Source organism: Puntigrus tetrazona, chromosome 6 (genome assembly GCF_018831695.1).
Source record: "Puntigrus tetrazona isolate hp1 chromosome 6, ASM1883169v1, whole genome shotgun sequence".
In the NCBI taxonomy this organism is placed as follows: domain Eukaryota; kingdom Metazoa; phylum Chordata; class Actinopteri; order Cypriniformes; family Cyprinidae; genus Puntigrus; species Puntigrus tetrazona.
Genome location: NC_056704.1, coordinates 4,267,662 through 4,291,770, shown reverse-complemented (window position 1 = coordinate 4,291,770; position 24,109 = coordinate 4,267,662). Strand labels below are relative to the sequence as shown.

Sequence of the window (24,109 nt, the reverse complement as noted above, 5' to 3'; positions counted from 1 at the left end):
CAATAATATTTAACATTATTACTCAAACTAGTTGAAAAACTGCCCCCAGACTTCATAAAAAGTGGTGTACGGTTTCGATGCAAATCTATGCTCTTATGATAGCGACTATATTTAGCTATATTAAGTATTATAGCTGTATAATGACTGTGTCATTCAGTTGCTAATACCTTGAGCAGGAGCTGGTATTTGGTGATTCTCTGGATGGGTTTGATCAGGTAATCACTGATGGACAGTCTGGAGTTCACCTCCTGCTGAACCTCCTGAAAGAAGCACCGACAACATCATCTGATTAAACACTTTACTTCAGAGGAGACGTAACCGAGCCGCTCAGATAAAGCTCACCTCGAAGAATGCATCATATTCAGCCACGACGAACTCTGAGCGAGGCTTGTTCTGACAGTAGATGACATACATGTGTAACCTTCTCTCCTGGAGGACAGAGGAAGACAGTGGAATGAAGCTTACTACGACACACAGACACACACAGAGCTGATTTTGTTGAGCTCACATGCTTGATGAACAGCTCGGCCAGTCTGTCGTGGTCCTGCAGACATTTCTCTAGTTCGCCGAGGAAGAACCTTTAAAAATAAGAGCAGAATGCATTTAATCAAGCGCATAAACGCCCTTCACTCGAACCAAATTAGATTCCCGTGTGTAATTCAGTCCATTTCCTTCTTCAGCACGTCAACCAGGAAATAAGGGAAGTTTTGCATGCTGATTATTTTGGTATCCAAAATGACAAACTGTTGCATGAAAATAGTGCGAAAGACTGCAGAGACATTGTGGAGTGAATGTACAGTATTGTTCAAAAGTGTGTGGTCTGTGGGATTTTTTTATGTTGTTGAAAAGGTCTTTTATGTTCGCCAAGGCTGCATTTGTTAAAAAAAGAAAAAAGAAAAAATGAATATTGTCATTATAAGTTTAGAAAACTAATAAAAATAACTCTTCTATTTTAATATATTTTAAAATCTAATTTATGCATGTGATGGCAATGCTGAATTTTCAGCATCATTACATCCCTTTTCAGAGTCACATGGCCCTTTATAAATCGCTGCTCAAAAACATTTCTTATTATTATCATCAATATTAAAGCTGTGCTGCATAATATTTTAAAATTTAATATTTTACACTTTTTTTATTCTATGATATATGGAATGTTCAATAGAACAACATTTCTTTAGTATATAAATGTTACTGCCATTTTCAATCAATTTAATGCATCCTTGCTGAAAGTATACGTAAAATCTGTTTGCTGTGCAAATAAATCAACAAAATATTTTTTTTTTCTTTTTAGTTCTTATTTAATGATGTAAAATATTCTGTTAGTTATGTTATTAGTGTTTAGCCAGCTGTGAAAACCATTTCTTCTCTAGCATTGGGTTTAGTTCAATAAAATATTTTTATTCATTCAACAGCTCTTTCTAGCAGCACGAAAAAGAAAACGTGGTTTACTCTTTGTGCCAGTCATAGATCTGATGAATGTTCCCAAATACGATCTTATCCTTCCCCGTCATGTCCTCCGGAACGCCTTTTTCCCCAATCCTTCTCATGAAGCCCTGGAGATAAGGAGGAAAACAGACATTTGGAGCCTCTACTTCATAACAGAGCTTCCTTAATGGCTCTTCGTGGCACTTATGAGTTCAGGAGAAGTCTTATCTATAACCATTTCGTCCTGTATGAGATTTTAAAAAGTTCTCTGCGTTCTTTAAATTTAGTAATTCTACCAAATCTGTAACCTGCTACAGATAACATATATCTATGATAACACACCTCCACTATAACGCCCAGATCCTTCACATAGTCCCGCTCTGTCTGCACCATTTCATTCAACACAAACCTGTGGACGGGACAGATATATCAGAATATAACATGCACATGTTCCAACTAGCACACTAAGACCGCAATCTGTATTTGTTCAGAAGTCTCTTTTCTCTTCATACACACAGACAGGTGCTTACATTCGCCCTCTCATGGCCTTGTTCTTCTGCTCTGTTTCTGGGTCTCTGGGCACCTGATCAGACGGCGTGACGCTACCCAACACCGGGAAAGAGCCAGGCTCTGGAGTCTGAAAGAGAAAGTAAAAAGAGAGAGATAAGAATCTAAACTGAAAGAGGAAACACAAACCATAGGTACAAGGTGTTTAAGGAATAGCTAAAAATGTTGTCATTATTTATTAATCATCATATCATTTCAAACCTGTCTGACTTACTTTCTTCTGTGGATTATACACGCGAACAGGTTTGGTGAACTGAATAAAAGGATTTGTTTAAAAGACCTGAACGAACGTCATGAGTCAACGAAAGGCTAATCCTTCATTAAATCCAATTGTAAACACTTTTTGAAAAAAATATAACACAAATCAATCATTTTTTGTAGAATAGTTTGCAAAAAAGATGACATTTTAATGGTTTACCTTCATAATGTGATCGTTAACTGATATAAAATTAAAATATTAACTTAAAATTCCTGTACTAAATGACTCGGTTCTAAAAGGTTCGGCTGACAAAAACATCAGGGAACACCTAGAACAATATAAAGATGAGTAAAAAGAGTGAAAATTATGTAAGGGAACTATTCTTTTAACAAACATTATGAGGGATGCAGAGGAAAAAAGACAAAGAACAAAATCAGCGTTTCACCTTCTCCTCCTGAGCGGAGGGGTCCTTGATGATCTCCATGGGAGGAGGGAGGGGGGTGTGGGGTTCGTCTTCAGCCTCTTCCTCTCCTCCGCTGTTTGCTCCCCGTCTTCCTCTCTTCGGAGAAACAGAGAAAACAGCCGTTTCAGCAGATTCATTAAAACCGCCGCAGAAGAGCCGACAGGAATCTATCATTCATAAGCTCCGACAGCAGGCACGCTCCTCATAAAACATGCACCTGTGCAGGAAGTCGAGTGGTGTTAGGTGCAGTCCCCGATCGGGTAGAGCGCGTTTTTAAGTGTTGTTTGGTATGTGGTATTGTTACGATGCTGGAATGCTGAAGCGCTGTCATCTTATGCAAGCGTGTTTCCTAAAAGGCTAATGGTTAATGGTTGTACCTCTTCAGTGCTGTCCTGGTGCGTCGGTCCCAACTCTACACTCTTCCGGCCGTCTCGTTTACGCTGTTTGTTGTTGGGTTTTTTAGCATTGGTGTTGTCGCCCTTGCCGTGGCTGAGACGTCGTACGGGGCTGGTGAGCCATTTTTTTAACGTGTTTCCAGTAGTTCCAGAGCGTTTAGGTCCGGGAGAACCGGTCGGCAAAGATGTCACCGATGTCTGCGGCTGCAGCGAAGCGGCGGACTCGGATTTGACCTCTGAACTTCCCACAGGATAGTTTTCTGTTGAATGAAATGACAGGAATTATATGGAGATATTCATAATAATCCCACAACGGACAATTCTGATTTTCTATATCAGTGCTATTGTGTGTACTCTGTATATTTATGTAATGTGAACAATATATTTAAATACTATATTTTGAAAATAAAATGAATAAAAATGTATTTAGGTTCGGTTACTTTCATTTAAACTAAACAAAATAAGAAAACTAACTACGAAATACAACATTTTATCATTATTAAGTAACGAAATGTATATTTTATTTTAGAACTTAACAGTTTTAGTTAACTATAATAGTTTTAGTGACTACTTTAAACTTTTAAATTTCTAAAAATAATACTTTTTTGGAACATTCTATTAGTCAAAGAACCGTAAAAAAGGTTTATACAAAAATTAAAATAAATACATACATAATTAGACAACAACAACAGAAAAAAACTATACTGGGTGTAATAGAGAATCAATTAAAGCAACTTGATTAAAAAATACTGGATTATATAATATATATTTAATTTAGAACATGGCAAAAAATATCCATGACATAAAACTTTAAAGTGTCCTTTTACTAGCTCAGACCAGTGAAGAAATACTCACTCCAGCTGAAACATCAAAACCAGACAAAACCAAATCCAACAGCAGAAAGTCAAGAAACCTGAGCACTGGACATCAGCCTCTCTACTGAGGTGAACAGAAAAGCAGTTGTCTGGTTTATAGGCTATTTGAAGGTGACAGACACAAACGTAAAGTAAAAAAACCAGCTTGACCTGATCTGAGCATAAAGGCGCTCTGTAACACAACAAAGGGAAAGTACAAAGCCAGGGTACCGCAGACTTCACGGAGTGTGTGGAATTTACCACAGAAAGTCATTTTAATTGCTCCTCACGTTGTAAAATCAAATATCTAGTAATTAAACTATCATACTGAAGTACGCGATACTTAAACATGACATGACATTTAGCATGAAATTTGGTGGAAGAAATGCTTCTCAGTCTTGGCTCTTTGAAGATATCTCCAATCTTTCGACTCATGTTACGTAAAGCCAGTAATTTTCACTCAGTATCCACGATACCTCAAACACACATGGAAGTGATGTCACATAAGTCTAGTCACCTTTTCATACAGTGCAACAATACAGGTGAACCTTAAAAGACGTACATTTTTTTTTATGCAATGGTATTTCACGACAGGTTTTGCTGCATTTTTAACCAAACAAATGCGTCTTTGGTAAACGTAAGAGACTTTAAAAATCATTTTTAAAAAAGTTATTTTGTTGCATGCTGCAGCTTACATAGTGATACTTGTAAAAAAATAGGTAATAAAGGTTTCTATAGCACCAACTGCATGGCATTACAATGTAAAAATCCTCAAATCATCCTTCAACATTCTGAGCTTCGAAGCAACTACAACCTGCTGAGTTGATTACATAGCTGGGGGAAAAAAATGAGAATTACATCAGAAACATAAACAGAACAGTAGTTCATCCACCTAGAAAGCTATTTCCTCCCCAAACAGACAACTGAGACAACTTTACAGCTCAAACAACATTTTTTCCCTGGAGAAATTTATGAGCGAAAAATTATGAGCTTACTGTTTCTGCTTTTAAACCCACCATTCCCAACAGCTGCCGGCGCTGTAAGCGTATTACAATAGCTGTTATGTATTTATGTTTTTTTCAAGAGAAAAAGGGATGAGTCAAATGATTTTGTGTGCTAATTAACGGCGTCCATTGCTGCGAGTAACGGATAACCACGAATACAGTTAATCCTTAGAGGACGAGGTGAAATAAACAAGCTGGAGTGTAATCATGCTCAGGGCAGATCATTAACTTGATGCTGCTTCAGACGCTGCGATACTGACTTTCCACAGACTTCCCATGGGGTGTGAACGGGACAAAGGTCACTTCCTCGTTACAGGTTTCTTCAAAGAGCCATTTACCCCCGTGCGCCCCTGAAACTGCCCCGCCAGCTCCCCCTCTCAGGTATCCACCAATCAGGTCTCGCTCTGCTTGTCCTGACAGCCTCAGGGAGGATCCACGCTGACCACGTGCCGGGATAATGCTCCTTTGTTAGAGTTACGCTTTATTTCCTCAAGTTTCACTGCTGTCATTGAAACAGGCGCCTCATGTTAAGCATTCCGCACGAACCCAATCTTCATACTGCTACTTAATTTGAATTTCTCTTTCGGTATCAGATCTGAGAGCCCGCTGAATTAAACAGTCAGCCTCACTCATTAACACAAGTCGCTGGTGGAACATTCTAGCCGGAACAAAAACAACAGGACTAGAAGTCCTGTAGAAAATGCAGGAACGAACGTATTGTGTTAACACTCTTTAGGGTCAGCAGTAGTATGTCGATTATTTCTATTGATATCTCAAGCTCAGCCAAAAGCGGGACAATTTAAGCTATTAAAATAAATATTTTGGTCAATGCTAATTTAAAAAAATACCTTGATGTGCATATTTGATAAATTAAATGTATTAGCTAACACTGTTATTTAATTGTAAAGTAAAATTGGTGATTATTAGAAAATAGTCATTTAATCATTAAAGTAATCACTGAATCATTGAAGCAGTATTTATTCATCTTTGTTAATGGTAATAAATAAAAAAAAATCTAAAACTAAAACCACAATTTAAAATTAAATTTTACATTTTTTTTGATAAAAATACTAGCCAACATTCAACATTTTAATTTAGTTTAACTTGATCTACCAAAAAACTAAAAATTAAATAATATTTATTAATATGACTATATAGACATATTCAAATTAAATAAAAACTATTAAAATAACCAAAACTAACTTAAAATAAAATATATATATATATATATATATATATATATATATATATATATATATATATATATATATATATATATATATATATATAGAGTGCCTTAGTTCATGTTAATTCAACAATATTAAATAATACGAACAGATACAACTTTTGATGTTGAATTTAAATGTTTTTAAAGTGTTTTTAGAAAATTTAGAAAATTGTAAAGTTTTGCCATGATATTTATGCAATATATGTAAATACTGGTACTAACATGACACAGGAATAACATTTTAGAAGTCCATAACTCTAAAAGGGGGTCCCTGTCTCATCAATTTGTCTACTAAGATGTCCTTATCCTGAAGAAGACCCTAGACCCCTGATTCTAATTCACACACCGAATCACCAAAATGTGTCAAATCTTCAAAGGGCGTGTTATTCTTCAAGAAAAAAATGCTAAGAAATGATCAAACGGAGCAAGGAACTTGATTTGAGCTTCAAAGCAGAGGGAACAGCAGACACATTGGTTTGTTGATGGAGAAATTAGGTTACAGGAAAACAGAGAAGCTTGAGGGGGCAGTGTATCGCTCATGCACACGCAATACATACAGACAGACAGACACTTTTCATTAATTATGCTTTAAAAAGAAAAAAATAAACACATTAGACATCAAAGACAGGAAAAGGGATGCAATTTTACCATTAAAAATGGGTAGCAGCTAACTTAATAGTTTTATTCATGCCAAAAATATTTTTTTTAACGCAACTGCAACATGACTGCATGAGGTTGAAGTAGAGAGAAAAAAAGCTCCTTGAGGTGTTCATATAGAGCAAATCATGGAACATGGCGCTTGCAACACCAAGGACGTGGGTTCAATTCTTAGGCAACACATGTACTGATAAAACACACACCCTACATGCACTATTAATAGCTTTAGACGAAAGTATATGACAAGTGCACATTTTGACTTTTCAGAATATAAATGCTTATCGACCTCCAAAGCAATTCACTGAAATGACAACACTGCAAAAGAATTTAGCATTTAACAAAAAACCCTGTTGTCTGTAAATAACCGTCAGCTGAGTCACACAAAACACCCCTGAGCTCACTTGAGATCTCCAGGACACCGATCAGTGAACCATTACATTAAATACCAGAGTTCAGATCAAAATATCCACACGAAACTCCACCGACGCACTAAACTCGACCATAATCATTACCCAGGCGCACGGGACCCACATGCTTCCACACACCGCGAAAAAGAAAATTCAACTGAATGCATCTGCAGGCATTCCAGCGTTTAGAGTTACGCACCTGCGCCATCACAACAGTGAATCTTTCCCAAAATCCAAGTGAGACAAACTCCGCAAGAGCAACACGACCTCCCGCTGCGCATGCTGCTCGCTCACTGTCTCATATGTGCCTCAGGTGGGAGACGGAGGAGGAGAAAGGGAAGAGGACGGACCGGGAGGTGAAGGACGCTTCAGTACTGAAGCTCAGCTGGAAGTTCAGCTCTACTCTTCACAATAAAGGGAGGGGCCGGGGGGCGGGGCCAGGGGCCACAGAGACACACATGCACACGTTCAAAAGGGATACAGGAAGGTTCCACTGAATTCACACTGAGGTCTGCCAAACCATTATGCAAAAATCTACATCTCTCTTCGCACAAGACTGGAGAAACGGGAGTCGCAGTTTTGAAGTTGTTACAGGGAAAGACAAAGTACCATTGTGAGTGCGTTTCATGTGTGTGTGTGTGTGTGTGTGTGTGTGTGTGTATACTGAAATCAGCTACGTCTGCATGCTGCAGTGGCCCATTTTTGAGAGGGTGTGTCTACAGTATATCACAAGATCTTCATCTCCACTTTGAGCAGATTCAAGATCTCTCTCACAAACACACACACACACACATTGGGCTTACATGTTTTATGAGGATATTCCATTAATGTTATTGTTTTTAGACTGTATAAGCTGTATTTTATATACTCTAAACATACAATACTTTTTGCAAAAAAAAAGATCATTCTGTGATTTATAAGCTTGTTTCCTCACGAGGACCAAACATGTCCCCACAAGGTCAAAAACAACTGTATTAGTATCCTAGGCATTTGGTCCCCATAATGTAGAGGATACCAGATACACAAAACACACACGACTAAATAACTAAAATTATATTTAAACATCTTCCACATCAGATAACACACATTTAAAACATGCATACAATCGTATAAGTTAACAGTTATAATAAAAAAAGTTTATGAACAATGTTTAATGTTTATACTGTAATATATGTTCTGGCTCTATACAATAGGCAGGACTGCTTTGTGTTATTCACATGTGAGAGAAATAACAACACCTTAAATAATGTGATAATATAATGTGGAACACCGTATTCTGTGTGGTTGTCAGTTCTCTGATAGAAATTAATATTTTCTAAAATGTTTTGACTTATTTTACCTTCATAAAGGCATTAGTGTCCATTTTAAATACCGATATTTTCAATAATTTAAACAGATAAAACATGCTCTGGATCTGAAAGTAAAACCGCCAGTAGGTGGCAGTAAGTCACTGTGCATAAGTGAGTCATCACGACTGAACCGAATCATTTAAACGGATGATTCATTCAGGAAATCACATTGCTTAGAGACTCAAAATAACGCTGTGGTTGTTGTTATGGTGTCATATTGCATTTGAAAATGATTAACTATATGAAGTGGTATAAATACATAGATTTTTCGGGAAATACTCAATAACGTCAAATCACACAGCGTTAAAACAACAATTACGATATTAAGGCAGACAATATATATATATATATATTTCACATCCCTACATTGTCGATCAATGCTGCAACACGCTATATTAATATGCACAGCCAATGTTTCTAGGTTCAAGTTGGCCCAACTGGAAAAATGTGTATTAATTACAAAAATAGATACAAAGGGATTTAAACGTTTGTAATAATTGCACATTTTGCAATCACAGTTTTAAAAATGTGTTTAAGGCAGTGGTTGTTTTTAGCATATTCCAATGCTTATTTTGTCTTGTCTTAAAGGATTAAGAAGTTTGGTCACCTATGTGTGAAAATGTAAAAACATTGTGGCATATTTTAGTATCTCGTTTTGTTTCAGGTTCCAGGCTGGCTCTACTTGGAATACTATTTCCACAATGTACAGTTTAACTATGGGACAACAAGCAGGGTAATATTTTGGAATCAAAGTTCCATCAACATCCCGTGTACTTTTAATAACGGTACTAAAAAAGCCCAGTCAACAGAATGAAGTGTAGCGTAGCGTAGAGTGAACGGTCTCATTGGACAGAACCTGTCATGCCTGACTAAAGATTTTCCATGTTACTATGCATCACTTTCTGTTTATTATTACTCTGTTGTAATCAGATACAGAGCAGATTCACACACACCGCTATCACCTACTTAAAACATAAAGAAGTGTGAACAGGCATAAAAAAATTCACATGATAAATAAATACAAAAGAAGGAGAACAGATGGCAGACTCTTTAAGTGAGATCACTCCAGAAATATTCCAGGTTAAATAAAATTTAAGCTCTATGAATACGGCTCGTATTTCTTTAGCGGTCATCTTGACCCGTTTTTTTCTATATATTTATTTTTCTTAAAAAAAACATACCTGGAAAAGGCAAGCTCCCCCATTTCCTCTGTCTATTTTTAGATCCAGTCCTGAACAGTTATGAGGTCAGGGGGTTCTGGTAGGGATGTTTAGAAATGTGTTCTTCTAAACACAGGAAGTGCAGTGCGGGGAGACAACAGGAAGTAGAGGGACTACAATACAGAGTGTTCCGCTTCAGACAGTATGGGGCCCTTAAGACACACATTAACCCAGAAACCAAAACTACGCCCTCGTGGTCCTCAGTTTAACCTCTATTACCACAATAACACACCCTCTCATAGAAAGCTGAATCCAAACCTGAAATGCTTCCTCATGGATTCGGAGTGGATCTATTGTGTGCCCGAGAATGAAGCTCCACCAAACACACAAAGATTGATCAATTATACAAGAAATGCTCTGAATAAATATTTCAAAGCCTCTCTATTTGATACAACAAAATTTGTAAATAAACATTAATGAATTACATGAACTGCCACTTAAAAGTATGTTTTTAAAGAATTTAAAGGTGTCAATACTTTTATTTGATACATTCTATTTTTTTTAAGTATACTAAAATAGAAACTTGTTTTAAATTGTAATAATATTTAACAATATTAATTTTTTTCTCTAGTTTTTTAATCAAATAAATGCATCCTTAATGAATAAAAAATATAAAAGAATCTTGGGGATGGGGTTATGAGTTTAACTATAAGTGTAGTTAGAGAAAATAATCACAGTAACTACATATAGGTATTTTTATATATTTTTATATATATTTAATATAAGCACAATGCATGTATGTACACATTAAGTTAATTGTACTAAATTATTCACATAAATGTACATAGTAGTTAAGGTCACCTAATATTAAGTAGGACCTATTAAAATGATTAAAAATAATTCTCAGAATTATCTTAAAAGCGTAAAACTTCTAAAAAGTGTTAGCTCAAACAGCAGATGGGTTTGATTCACAGGGAACGTATGAACTGATTTCTGAACTGTGTTATAAGATCTGATTTCAAGCGACAAAGACATGCTCAACAAATATATCTAAATACTGACTTGTTAATAAACGGATTACATTACACTTCCATATCACATCCCCAAGTGGCGCTTGCTATTGAACCGCTAGTGGCAGCTTTGGATGAAGGTTGAATGTAGCAAGTGACACATGATCTGTATTTGTGGGTGGGGAATATTTGTGTGGGAGTGACTTACCTTTCCCAGGTGGGAAGAAGCAGTCCATGTCGACACTGCTGCGGGAGTGAGACACGGACAGGGTGCTGCTGGGAACCAGACCCTCCTGAGGGGGCGAGTGCTCGGTGGTCCGCACCAGACACCAGCCGGGCCGCTCTCCAGACCTCTCCAACAGCTCGACCGTTTGACCCGACTGAACGCTCAACTCACCCAGCGATCCCGCGACAAAGTCCTGCAGAACCACAGTCTGTTCACAGCCGCCCGACAACTACAGAGAGAAAGAGAGAGAGCGTTTAGACTGATGCTCTCTAGGAATAAAGGATGCGTTAGATATGTGTTTGTAGCTATGCTAAAATCTGTTTTGTGAATAGAATAGATTTTTTAAATATAGAATTAGAATAGAATAATAAAATATAATAGCATTTCAGAATAGAAAAAAAAACATTTATCTTACATTATTTAAAAATTACATTATTAAATACATATTTTTTTTTATTAATTTCACCATTACTGGTCAAAAGTTTGTAATAATAAAGATTTTGTGGGATTTTTTGTGTTATTGAATGATGTCTCCAGTGCTCACCAATAATACAGTAAACAGAAAGAATAATAATAATGAGAAATATTGTTACTATTTAAATGTTTTCTATTTTCATATTTTTTAAATGTAATTTATTCCTGTGACGCAAAGCAGAATTTTTTCATTACTCATCATTGCTCCTTAGTTTTTAGTGTTACAAGATCCTTCATAAATCATTCTAATATACTGATTATCAACATTAAAACAGTGTTTGCCCTTTTTTATCCAGCACTGATGCAATAAATTGATCAAAAGTGTCAGCAGACACTTTCTAAAGTTACAAAAGATTTCTATTTTAAAATGTCATGCTAACTTTTTGCTCAACTTCCACAAAAGTCTTTTCATAATCCAATCGATCTCGCTGGAAATAAAGTTATTTCTCACATAACATTCTCTCCATCTCTGAAATATGTCATAGTGCGCGTTAAATGCATTGAGAATGAATTAATGAGGTTCTGTAATTTGGATGAAGATCAGGACACATACATGCTAAAAAATTTCATGCAGGAAAAAATGTTTTCTAGAACCGAACAAAGCCATCCCAGAAGGAAAAAGCAGGGCAGGCTGTAAGAAATAAATGAGGGTTAGGCTGCGGAGAGAAACCAGCTCACCGAACAAATAGACACATTACTACCCGATTCAAACTCACCCTGTAGTGACAGAAAATCAATTCAACACCTCACACACACATTTACAGACACACAGTAACATGATCTAATCTTCATCAAACACACCCACTGAAACAGAAACTGAGCTAAAGACCAAGAGAAACAGGATGAGTAAGAGGGGAAAAGGCAGGTCTGAGCAGCTGTTCTCTTATGGAGGTCTTTCCATCTCTGCCCTGTTTCCTGAATACATCAAACCTTCAGACTCTGCTGCTGCTGGCTGGGTGTCTGTTCTGACCCAGCGTCCCACCCTAGACAGACCGCTCCCTGAATATAGATGTATCTGAACTCCCCATGTTCTGAGGGTCAAAACACACATTCAGCTGGAAGGTAGAACTAATGTTATTAAACTTCCCATATGAAACACTGGAGCTGGAGTCAATAACACAGTGCACTTTTAGATTTAAAACCTAGCCGGATATGGCTGTGTTACACACTGCATGACAGCTCATTTTCAAAAATACATAATATAGTTAAACTAAATACATTGAAATTAAAAACACCCAAATAGTTGTGTCAGGGTTAGTCTGTGATAACTGCAGTCATCTTCATTTAAAAACTACTGAATCATATGGGAGGTGCAGATCATGACATAAAAGCAAATGTCAATGTCTAAAAGTGTGTGTGTGTGTGTGTGTTTACACATGCGTGCAAATGTTAACTTTTTTGTGTTAAAAATGTCTTTGCTGCGTCTTTTGTGCGTGAGGGTGTTTGTAATTATGTGTGTAATTAACGCTGTTCTCAAAGCTACAGTGGAAATACAAGAGGCTCTAATTCTAGATTTACAACTCTAGAGTCCCTGAAGAGTGAGGTAGAGATGGAGGAGTGTGTGATTGGGTGGAGGAGAAAGATACACCCTCCTCGAGGGAACGCAGGGTGTTTTCCCTCTCTGATTCTTTACAGCTGGACAGGAATTCCCGCCATATGGAACAGACTATTCCATACTGACAGAACTCCCAGCCATGAGGAACACATAAACCCCCACAGAGAACCAGACAGCATTACATACGTGCCATATGAGACGCTTCTCCTTTATTCACAACAGACGTCATGCAGACTAGAGTCAAGATGTACTGCTAACTTATAAATATACATGTGCGGTTCAACTAAAATTAATAACATGTAGTAGAAGACACACAGATATGCTGTGTTTTGCATCAGTCACTAATAATAACAATAATAATAGGGTAACAATTTGATATATTTTACTATCTTAAAGAAAATAATATAGTAGTAAGCATCCACTGAAATATTTTCAGATTTTATTATATATTTTTACATTTTACATTTTAATAATTCTGTCTTATTTAACATATTGTAATTATTAATTTATATATAAATAATTTTAAATATGTTTTAAATCATTAAAATATTTGTTAATTGCCATACCAAGCATTATACTACTTATTGTCTGAGTCTAGTTATTATTTATTATAATATAAAGCATGTTATGGCTTTAAAGATCTGACTTGCCAAACAGATGCAAACACATGGAGTAGAATATGAACAGCCACTCCCTTCTGAGCAACCCAAATAACACAGTCCAAATGTGAGCTCATGCTTATGGGGACAGAAAATACACACACACACACACACACACACACATGCAGACACACACATGCACACAGATCCACAAGTACACTCCTACATTTAAAGTGCAAATGTTAGCAGAGGCACTTGAAATAATTTTTGAAAAATTATGGGGAAAACACATACAGTACTTCTTAAATCAGAGGACAATGTTACTGGTTGGGCTGATTAAAGAGCCACTGCTGTCAAAAGCAGCATTATTAAAAAGCTTTTTGATATTATAGCAGTGTAACTGGTTAGCTTTTTTTTTTTGTAATTTTTTTTTTAAAGTGGCAATTCAAATCAATCTTGGTGCTAAGGCATTATACTTGGGAACATAAAAATGAGAGTCAGTGTATAAACACATCCCAAACAATATAGAAAGAGACAACACAGACACATTTCTCCTTAAAAACTACCCCTAATACATAACTCCTTCACACTAAAAACAAATACATAAATAAAACACAAGCCAATATAATCTGCTATCCAAAAACCCATCGTAAACGTGTACTCACAGGTCTGGTTCTCTTGGGTAGTCTGAAACTCCTCCACCTGGGCATGATTCTAACTGTACCACCAATCCAGCCAACCAGACGTCAGTCTGCCAGCCAGATCCACCTTCTGATTGGCCGAGAGTCGGGTAGAAAAACACTCTAACACTCAACGTTCTCACTCCTAGATTCTCACAGAGCTAGTGACTGAATTCATCCGCAACAAGTACGGAGAACAATTATTGAGCTGTCATGTAGATCTTCCCAACTGAGCATTGAGAGGGTTCTGCCCATGCAGGACAGACTGAGAGAAAGAGGAGGAAAACAAGCACCAACTCCAATAGAAATTTAGAAAAGTGAGAGAGGAAAAGACGCAACACCCCAAACTGGGCAAGGAAAGAGTGAGGTCAAAGATGTGTGTGTGTGTGTGTGTGTGTGTGTGTGGAGCATTGAGTTTTAGCCCAGAGGGATGGCGACCACGTGGTTGACTGAAGAAGAGATGGATGGACCGGATCAAAGATATGGAAGGCTGGAAGAAGTGTAAAGCTACATGCTGAAACCCCCGGGACAGCATGATAAAAACACCAGGAAAGAAGCAGAAGTGTGTGTGTACTTGTTTATGATACACTTTGAGCACCAAAAGTCTCCACAAGTATAATAAAACCTGAATTTTTTGACACTGGATGGAAAATATTAAAAATAGTAAATTATGTTTATCTGAAATATCATTTGGACAATATAAAAGTAATAGAAGTCTGTGCAATGTCTCATGTTCATGTAAGATAAAGACAGAGAGCTTATGGAACACACGTATACAGACAGATATTATGCATTTTTCAAAACAAGAAACATTTCAACGTAAAGTATATAAAGTATAAAGAATATATTTAAACAGACACACACACAAACCCAAGTGCAAACATGTACACTTTTTACATATATTAAAAATATTTTTAAAGACCAAACTCCTAATTTGTATTTATTTATTTTTGGAATAAAATAAACTAAAGCAAAGACATGACTTCATTTTTTTAACCTTTGAGTAAAAATGGAGGTTTTGTCACGTTTTTTTTAACTTCTGGGACAAATGCTGACAGCAGGGCAAACCAGAGACACAAACAAGTCAAGAAAAGTCTAGTCTGTTAAAATAGGAAATATGAGAAGCCTATATATAGGTCTATATTTGAATGTCTATTGAGTCTCCCACACACACAGACACAGCCATACATACACACAAACTAACAAACCTCAAACCACAATGACATAAGAAGGCCCTAGCAGTACAATAACTCCAAAGAGACAGACCGCTAACAGAAAAGAGTCAGACAGACAGAAAAATGAAAATAATATGTGTAATTATATGACTAAAAGACCTGGGTAGTAACAAATTACATGCAATCTTGTTTATGTAATCAGATTCCAAAAAGTTAATTAGTAGATTAAATTACATTTTAAAATGTAAATAAATGAAATAAAAAACATGTTTTAATTTTTATTAGTAGTCAGTATGTTATTCAATTATCCTATGACAAACAAATGCAGAAATTCACATTATTTATGTAATTCAGGCATTGCCAAACTTTGTCACCAGATTAACCTTTTTAATTTTTTAAATTAGTAATTAAATATTATATTTACATGTTCACGGTTCTGTGACATGCATGACATGCATGTAAAGAATTTTATTATTTGTTAGATATTTTTAAATTTGAAACATTTTTATGATAAACAGTTTTTCTTTTACTCTAGTTTGGGAAACCTTGAAGTAATGCACTGTTTAATGCGCTTCATGATTGTTATTCACAATAAATGGAATATATTTTTTTACTCTACGTATTTTCATATCAATACCGTATACAAAGTTATCCTATTCAAATCAATGTGATAAAAGTAATCTAAAAGTAATCAAATGTCATTTGGAAATGCTAACAAATTACAATTTGTAAGTTCCCATCTCTTATGATGAATCACTTGTTTGCTTGAGCTGCTTTATTAGACTATAAAAATATGTTTTGAAATCTGCATAAAGTCTACCGCACATTCATGTTAAATCTTATTTGCTTATGTCTGAGCAGGATGTACATGCATGTGCACTTAAATGTCACGCTTATTTATAGAACAGGTTAATTAACTTAATGCTATTACTATACAACTATTGCAAATAAACCCTGAGCAGTCAACACTTGTCATTTTGAACGTGACACACAGCGTCAGACAGTCAGTGAGCGGTCAGTGGGTGTGTCTTCCGAGACAGAGACACGTCCATGTCCTGACTTAAACCACACGGACATCGCAAAACAACTGATTTGGCAGAAGAGCGCGTTTGAAAAAGCGTTTCTAAGAAACAGGAGGCACTCTTGACTCAGAGCTTTTTTGGCTGTAATTAGACAGTTGAATGAAACAAGAGCGGAGAGACTGGCCTGAGGTTAAGAGCAGGCGTAAGTAATCATGAAATTACAGGGGAAAGACAGAGGGAGAGATGAGAAGCGATGATACGGGTTTTTGCCAAACTGACATACCGGATGGGAACGGTTGTGAATCAGAACCGAATTTAGTGTGACAGGCATGAAAATTACATAATGAAAACAAGGCAATAAGAAAGTTGGTGAAAGAAAGCAAGCAAAAATGACTCATACTGCACACAAAAATAATTTGGGCAAAACTGTAAATCTCAGTAATGAACACGAGCAAACACACACACTGCAAAATATCTTCGGGAGATTTTTGACCACCAACATCAAAACAACAATTGAGGGAATTTCAGAGACTACTATATATATATATATATATATATATATATTCTTTTTTGTACATTATATACAGAGAGATGTTTATAAATACATAACCTATAGCCCATGTCCAAACTCAATAGTCAAACACACACACACACCATAGAGGAACTTATTTGGTGTCTAAACAGACATATGTGTGTATGAGAGTCACATTTTCCATATAGGGAGTAACTCACATCTGACAGAAATTATTTTTAAAACACACGTTTTCACATATGTCGCAAACATATTCCTCTATGTACGAGAAGAAATTTAAAATATCCTCACAGTCAAACCTTCCTGTCTAGCCACTGACCTCAGACGTCACTGCACTGAGTGTCAGGGTCTACATAGTGTTGTGTTTTGGTAGTGCAGTCGTACCTTGTCGCTGTCTACGGTGTTCTGGGAGGTGCGGGAAGCGATGGAGATCGTGTCCGGCTGGCTGCTGGCATCACCCTGACTGTCTGCATCCTCAGTCGTTTCCCTAAAAGAGTCAAATAAATGTATGAACTTAACTTCCATTGCAATCACGTACACCTAGCAGCAAGTGCTAAGAGCTGTGCAGTTTGGGTAGTGCAGACGTATTGATTCTATCAAAGCAGATTAAAGAAGAACCTGTGCAGAGGGAAAAAAAACTAAATCTGTTTTAGGTGGATGAAGACGGCTGGTGGGTGAGGGGAAGTACCTCTTGCTGATGCTGCGCTGTCTGGCTGGGGTTTTGGGAGGGTGTATGGGCTCCTTTAGCGCCCCCTTCAGGTGAACGGTTCTCTCCTGAATCACTTCCCTGATGTTCCGGATCCACTCCTGTTTCACTTCTATACTGGAGGCCTTCGGGTGGATGAGAGGATGGGTAAAAGAGAGTAAAGACGGCTGAGTGGAGAAAGTGTATGGTTTCACAAGCCAGTTGAAAGCGCAACACTCGAATGAGTGAAACGGCTTAAAGCATGTTCACCATGGTCAGAAATTGATGAAGGCTTAGAGCAGAATTACCCGTAAAAATGAGAATTATAAACAAGAAATATGTCCCAGATATTTAGGATTTAATGTAATTTTTTAGGATTTCTAAAATTTCTAGAACATTTGATCCATTCCAATTTGGGCTTCAATTGTCATTGATTTAAATTGCTATTAATTTTCACAGTTCTTTCGGGACTGAAAACTAAACAATAAGGCTTTTGCGCAAATCATTATCAAATATTTGATTTATTTATTCGTGATGATTATTTTATTAAATGTGGTAGCAGCATTAAAAAACAGATTGCATCCATTATTTTTTTTATTATTATGTTTCATATATCAGTATTGTATGGCTTAAGTAGTATAATATAGTCATCATATATTCACACTCAAAGAGTAATAAACACTTATATTTTATTCAGAAGCACAAGTTATGCAAGTTTCATTTTGGGGGACAAAACACACCAAATCCGGTCAAAAGCCTGATTTATCATATTTGATACTCACATAAAAAAAAAAATGCTGTATGTAAGTAAATCTCAATCTTGAAATATTAAAAAATAAAAGTCATTCTTACTATATATATAAAAAAAAGGCTTTTTACTTGCTAAAAAAGCATAAACTATTAATCAGACATTAAAAAACATGTATAGTAAGAACAAGTTGAAAAAGGTTTTTTATCTTTCAGTTTTAAGCTTTAATAATTTATAGGCCTTAGAAATATGCATATCAAACATTTATGTATGCTTTATAGGGTTAAACGTATTTAGTTAATTATATACTTTTCTCAATAATTGTAATTACATAATATCAATAATTCATGTTAAAAGTACACTAAAAATATTAATTTATAATTAGCAGTGGCCACTATGTTTCTGCTTTTGGGTTTATCTGAAACTGATACACACAGACATAAAAAAAGCACATCTTACCTTGAGAACAGTTTTGTTGTCAGATGTAGGCGTCCTGCCGGCCCATAGAGCAAACTTACACGGATCACCTTCAATGTGTTCGGTGACTCCTAACTCTGATGTCTGTCAAAACACATTTGAATTCACACTACCACTAACTACTTACTAATAAACTAGGAAAAAGGCACTAAAGAGCTCATTTTGTCGATGATGTTTACACTTCTTGACAACGTGTCATCCTGGAGCTCCTTACCAGCAGCTTGTTCTTGTAAACATATTTGGTGCGTCCCGACGAGTCTTTCATCTCTTTACTGAAAACGAGAGAGATCTCAAAGAGGAAGAGATGTCGGTCCCGGCCCTTGCGGATCAGAGATTTGGGGTCCCACACCTGGAACGTGTCCTGCAGGATCAGCTCCCCCTGTACGGCCAGGTTCTCATCAAAACCTGAAAACAAATACACAAATAAACAAGCGCAAAAATATAAAAACTTATCAACGATCTGAAATTACTATTGTGGCAAAATAAAAAAAAAAATAATAAAATAAATAAATAATAAAATAAAATAAAATAAAATAAAAAATAAATGAAATAAAATAAAAATAAAATGTATTTATAAGTGTACATTTTATATATATTTAATTTAACAACAAATAAAAAATCATTTTTGAACAAATAAATATCATCTGTTTTCAAGACAGTCATCATTCATAAGAAAATGCTTCAAAAATCCACGCGCAAATTAAAGTGCTTCTGCAGAGAGTTACGTTTTCAGCACAGCTGCCGTGATTATCTCTTACCCTCCAGCATGCTGACGTGCATGGCGTCATTAGCACGTTTAGGCACACTGAGCATCACCTCCAAACCCTCCTTTATTTCTCCTTTCCCTTCCTCACAGCATGTCAGCAACTCCTGTTCCCGAGCACATTGCACCAACACACACAGAGACGCAAACGGCCATTTAGTGCAGCGAACTGACGGAGATCCGAGTAAAGACTGAACAAAAAAAAGAGTCTTCACCTTCAGCAAAAGCTGGTATTTGGTGATTCTCTGAACGGGCTTGATCAGGTACGATGAGATTGAATTAGCCAGTCCATGCCTCCGCTGTATCTCCTGTGAGAAATGGCATGCAATAACATTTTATTTAATATTATATAACAAAAACAGGATAATCAGGCCTTTTCTAGCCTAAAGTGGTACTCAGATGATCTTCTTTCCAGGTCAAACTAGTGTTTAGTTTGGTGTGTCCCCAAAACAAGCATCCAAAATCCCTTTCAATCCCTCAAAAAATAACTATTTACCACCCTATGCTTTTTTTTAGTTCACTTTGTTCACATTTGAAAAAACTCACTAAATAATAAAAACTGAATGTATTAATTTGGAACAGAGCGTTAAGGGTGGATGACAGCAGCTAACTGGCGCCCCCTGTCTGCTTATTGAATCCTTCCTGTTACTTCAATCTCATTCAAAGCTAAAAATGAACTTAGAGAATAAGAGAGCCAACTCACATCAAAGAATCTTCCCGCTTGGCCCTGGATGAGCTGACTGGAGTCAGGTTTGTTTTTGCAGTAGGTAACGTACATGTGGAACTTATCAGCCTTTAGTACATGGAAAAAATAAACACATTCACCATTTATGTTGTAAGCAACCTCACCAGAGAAGCAGAGTATCAGAAGCTACTGCTTAAACATTAATTCTTCACAGCTGAATTTATATTTTGGACATTTTGGAAGCTTCAGATAATGATTAACTAAATACAGCGTGGGCAAATTTCCCATTTTTACAGCCTCTCAGCAGATTTTAAATATTCATACGAAGTAAAATGATGATGACTAGTCCATACTGAAATCACAATATGTTCTCCAAACAAAGAAAAATTCGAGGAAAAAGACGATGAGTCATCTGCATCTCACCCATGTGACAAAACAATGGCCCACATCTTCTGGAAGCTGCTCATAGTTTTCAAGCTCTTTCAGAAATATGCTGCAAAAACAAATAATGGCAAAACATAACTAGATTTGAACGCTTTGTGAAGAAAATATGAGTCTGTTGTTGTCGCTAAATTATTAATATTTGGCCATTTTGAGTATTTCAGCATGATCATTCTGATTTCAGCTTTCAGCTTGTATACTATTATAGTTAGCTTTTTATTTTTCTGTTCTGATGTTAATTTTAAGTTTTAGTAATTTTTGTTAGGTATGTGTATATATATATATATATATATATATATATATATATATATATATATATATATACACACACACACACACACACATATTAGTCCTTCTTATTTTTATTAAAGTTTCTAATTTTCGTTTGTTAAGTTTGATTAATTTTCATCTGCACAATTTCTATTTTATTCTTCTTTTATTTCAGGTTTATTCCAATTAACAGAAATAATTTTCAATAGTTTTGCTTTTATAACAAGACAGAATATGGCAGAAATGCGTCAAGTAAGCAACTGCCATTGAGACGAACGGAAATGCTAACAGATATTATAGATCTCCCTGGCAAACATCACTGATTGCTTGCATACTTACACAGGCCATTGCAATTACAGCTTTTTGAGCCGTCAAAGTGACTACATAAACCTGCAAATGATAGTTTGTTTGAAAACATACTTGTTGTGGAATTCATAAATCTCCTGAATATTCCCAAAGATCACATGTTCTTTGTTCGCAATTCCAGATGGGATCTCCGCACCGCTTGTCATTTCCCAAAGAAAAGTCTGCGCGTAAATGCACAAAGCACGTTAGTTCATCCCAAGTTCACAATTCAGACAAAGCAAGGCACAGTACGTAACTGCGCAGCCTTGGATGAATCTTGCGATCAAAAGCCACGACTGTCTGAGATCAGTAAGAAAACCTCTAAAGCTTCTCTTTGACAGAAGAAACACTCTCACCTCCAAACACTCCTGTAGGTCTCGTACATAAGCTCTTTCTGTCTGGAGCAGCTCAGCCATAATATACCTACACAGAGAGCAAAAAGCCCCGCTGAAAGCCCAGCAAATTATAGACATTGAAATGCAAAGAACGCCTGACACAGCACTTCATAACACAAAGCTAATTCCTCAGGAAATGATTTAGATTAAAAAGGATTTCGTGTGAAGACGAAGCTATTGATGCCGTGATTTAGCTTGGGACTATCAGCTTAACCTGCGCACAGGAAGCTGGCACACATTATGAGGACTCTGAGTCATATTTGAGTCAAATCTCTCTTAGTCATGAAGTTAATTTCATCGTCACTCACTCTTTCTTTCTGGCAGATTTCTTCTTTTCCTCATTAACCTCGTGGTCGGGGTCGTTGAGGTTGACCTCTGGGTCAGTGTGGGTCAAGCTGGCTGGGATAATGTCCAGCTCTAGATCTTTATTGTCCTGGTGGAGAGATCAGAAGAAATGCTAAAAACTTTCTTTTCTTTTGTCGCAACCTTTGTATTAGTAAGAATTTGGATTTATGAATATATTAAGTAATGTAGTAATATAAGTAAATGTAAATGCAGGATATATTTCCTAAAAAGGGATGGCTTTTCCCGGCCGCTCACCTCAGAACACAGTCCTAGCGCTCGGTCTAAGCTGCAGCGGTACTGACCCATCCGCATGGAGAAGTCTCTGTACCTCCTGTCCACCGTAGAAACCCACCTCTTGAGCTCGGGCACATGGACATGCCCTTTCTCAACCAGACTGCCAGCCAGCTGGATCAACAGCTTCACCTTCTCCTGTGTTTGCTAGAAGAGAAGAAACAACATAGGGTCAAATATTACAGGTTTAGACAAATGCACCTGTTCACTTTATATATATGTGACCCTAGACCACAAAACCAGTCATAAGGAGCACAGATTCATGCCAAATACCATTAGTAACCATTGATCATAAAGATATTTTGTAAATGCCCTAATGGAAATATATGAAACCTTAATTTTTAATCAGTAATATGCATTGCTAAGGACTTAACTTTAAAGGAGATTTTCTCAATATTTAGATTTGTTTTTTGCTCCCTCAGATTTTTAAAGAGTCAGCCAAAAACAAACCATACATCAACGGAAAGCTTATTTGTTCAACTTCCAGATGATATTTGAATCTCCATTTTAAAAGTCAACTCCAATGACTGGTTTTGTTGTCCCTGGTGACATATATAAATATATATGAGTGAACGGATGCATTTGACTAAACCTGTACAGGGTTTACTGATAGATTACTCAAAACACGATCAAACACTTTTGAATGATATAATTTTTACTTGAGATGCAAAACAGGCCATATAGACCCTTTGGATATAGCCAGTTTGGATATATTTACGGTAATTACCAATTTCTGATGTTTTATATAGAACAATGGCCACAATATTCTTCCTATAAAACATGACAGTGAGGATATGAAGACAAAATGTTTAAGATTCTTACCTTTGCGGACACACGGAAATCTTCGTACTCTTTTAGTAGTTCCTGAGTTTTTTCGCTGGTGTCACCGGGCGATGTGTGTGTGGATAGAAAATACTCTCCTGTCTCCTGCAACCAGTCTATGGCCTGTGTAGACAGTTTTAGTAAAAAAAAAAAGTAAAAAAACATTTAATGTGTTTATTTACGCTCTCATTATTGGATGTTTTTATCATGTCTTCTACAGCACAAATAACTGACTTTAATTGGTTAAAAAGAAAAAGTTTGCTGAGTGTCAGAAAACATAACATTCGATTCAGTGTTTTCTTTTAAAGTGTATTATTTCATCATTATCAAATCCGTGTTTCCATAACGCTCTGTCGCTCACCTGTTTGGCGTGTCGTTCAAACAGAACGTACTGTTGGCACTGATCTAAACGTCTTTTTTTCATAGTCCAGAAATGAAGGACACGATTCTCCCTCTGCAGCAGCTCGCTCAGAATGGCTACACGTAAAGACACGAGACAGGGTCAATAAACAATTACAAAACTTCAGGCACAATCGCATACAGACAGACTGCATATTTTCCAGGTATAATGGCTTTAAGCAGTCCTGAACTGACCTTTGACCTGGGACTCAGTGGCTCGATTGTGGGTAGCGACCCCAGGCATGCTCACGTTGTTTCGATGGATGTACTTAAGAAAGACCTCTGCATTACGCCGTGCTAAAGTACACGCCTGGAACCAGAAAAAATGAAACTAATTGTAGAATCAACTGTAACATCATGACATCATATTGATAGCAGCTGGGTTTTTAGGAGTGTTGATGTAACACTAACAAGACACACTTAAAGTTTTCTTTATTTCAAAAGGATTTTTTCCATGCG

At 36.5% G+C, this 24,109-nt stretch overlaps 1 protein-coding gene across 6 annotated transcripts in view; it reads right to left on the bottom strand.

Moving 5' to 3' along the window:
- kalrnb (kalirin RhoGEF kinase b) overlaps positions 1–24,109 on the bottom strand; it is a 66,807-nt gene that overhangs the window by 5,743 nt on the left and 36,955 nt on the right. For 2 of the 6 annotated variants that reach the window (XM_043241754.1, XM_043241755.1), the window contains 24 exons: positions 23,846–23,960; positions 23,613–23,728; positions 23,252–23,374; positions 22,394–22,576; positions 22,102–22,226; positions 21,755–21,821; positions 21,474–21,580; positions 20,766–20,835; positions 20,361–20,450; positions 19,873–19,965; positions 19,653–19,764; positions 19,109–19,299; positions 18,877–18,978; positions 17,673–17,815; positions 17,369–17,471; positions 10,930–11,176; positions 3,035–3,312; positions 2,640–2,753; positions 1,959–2,065; positions 1,771–1,837; positions 1,453–1,556; positions 509–578; positions 343–429; positions 168–260 (listed from right to left, as the gene is read on the bottom strand). In XM_043241754.1, coding sequence (XP_043097689.1) covers positions 168–260; positions 343–429; positions 509–578; positions 1,453–1,556; positions 1,771–1,837; positions 1,959–2,065; positions 2,640–2,753; positions 3,035–3,312; positions 10,930–11,176; positions 17,369–17,471; positions 17,673–17,815; positions 18,877–18,978; positions 19,109–19,299; positions 19,653–19,764; positions 19,873–19,965; positions 20,361–20,450; positions 20,766–20,835; positions 21,474–21,580; positions 21,755–21,821; positions 22,102–22,226; positions 22,394–22,576; positions 23,252–23,374; positions 23,613–23,728; positions 23,846–23,960 — 2,907 coding nt within the window. Of the gene's footprint in view, positions 1–167; positions 261–342; positions 430–508; positions 579–1,452; positions 1,557–1,770; positions 1,838–1,958; positions 2,066–2,639; positions 2,875–3,034; positions 3,313–7,401; positions 7,583–10,929; positions 11,177–14,240; positions 14,486–17,368; positions 17,472–17,672; positions 17,816–18,876; positions 18,979–19,108; positions 19,300–19,652; positions 19,765–19,872; positions 19,966–20,360; positions 20,451–20,765; positions 20,836–21,473; positions 21,581–21,754; positions 21,822–22,101; positions 22,227–22,393; positions 22,577–23,251; positions 23,375–23,612; positions 23,729–23,845; positions 23,961–24,109 lie in introns of those variants that run through there. The other 4 variants (XM_043241756.1, XM_043241757.1, XM_043241758.1 and 1 more) reach the window with 4 other exon arrangements.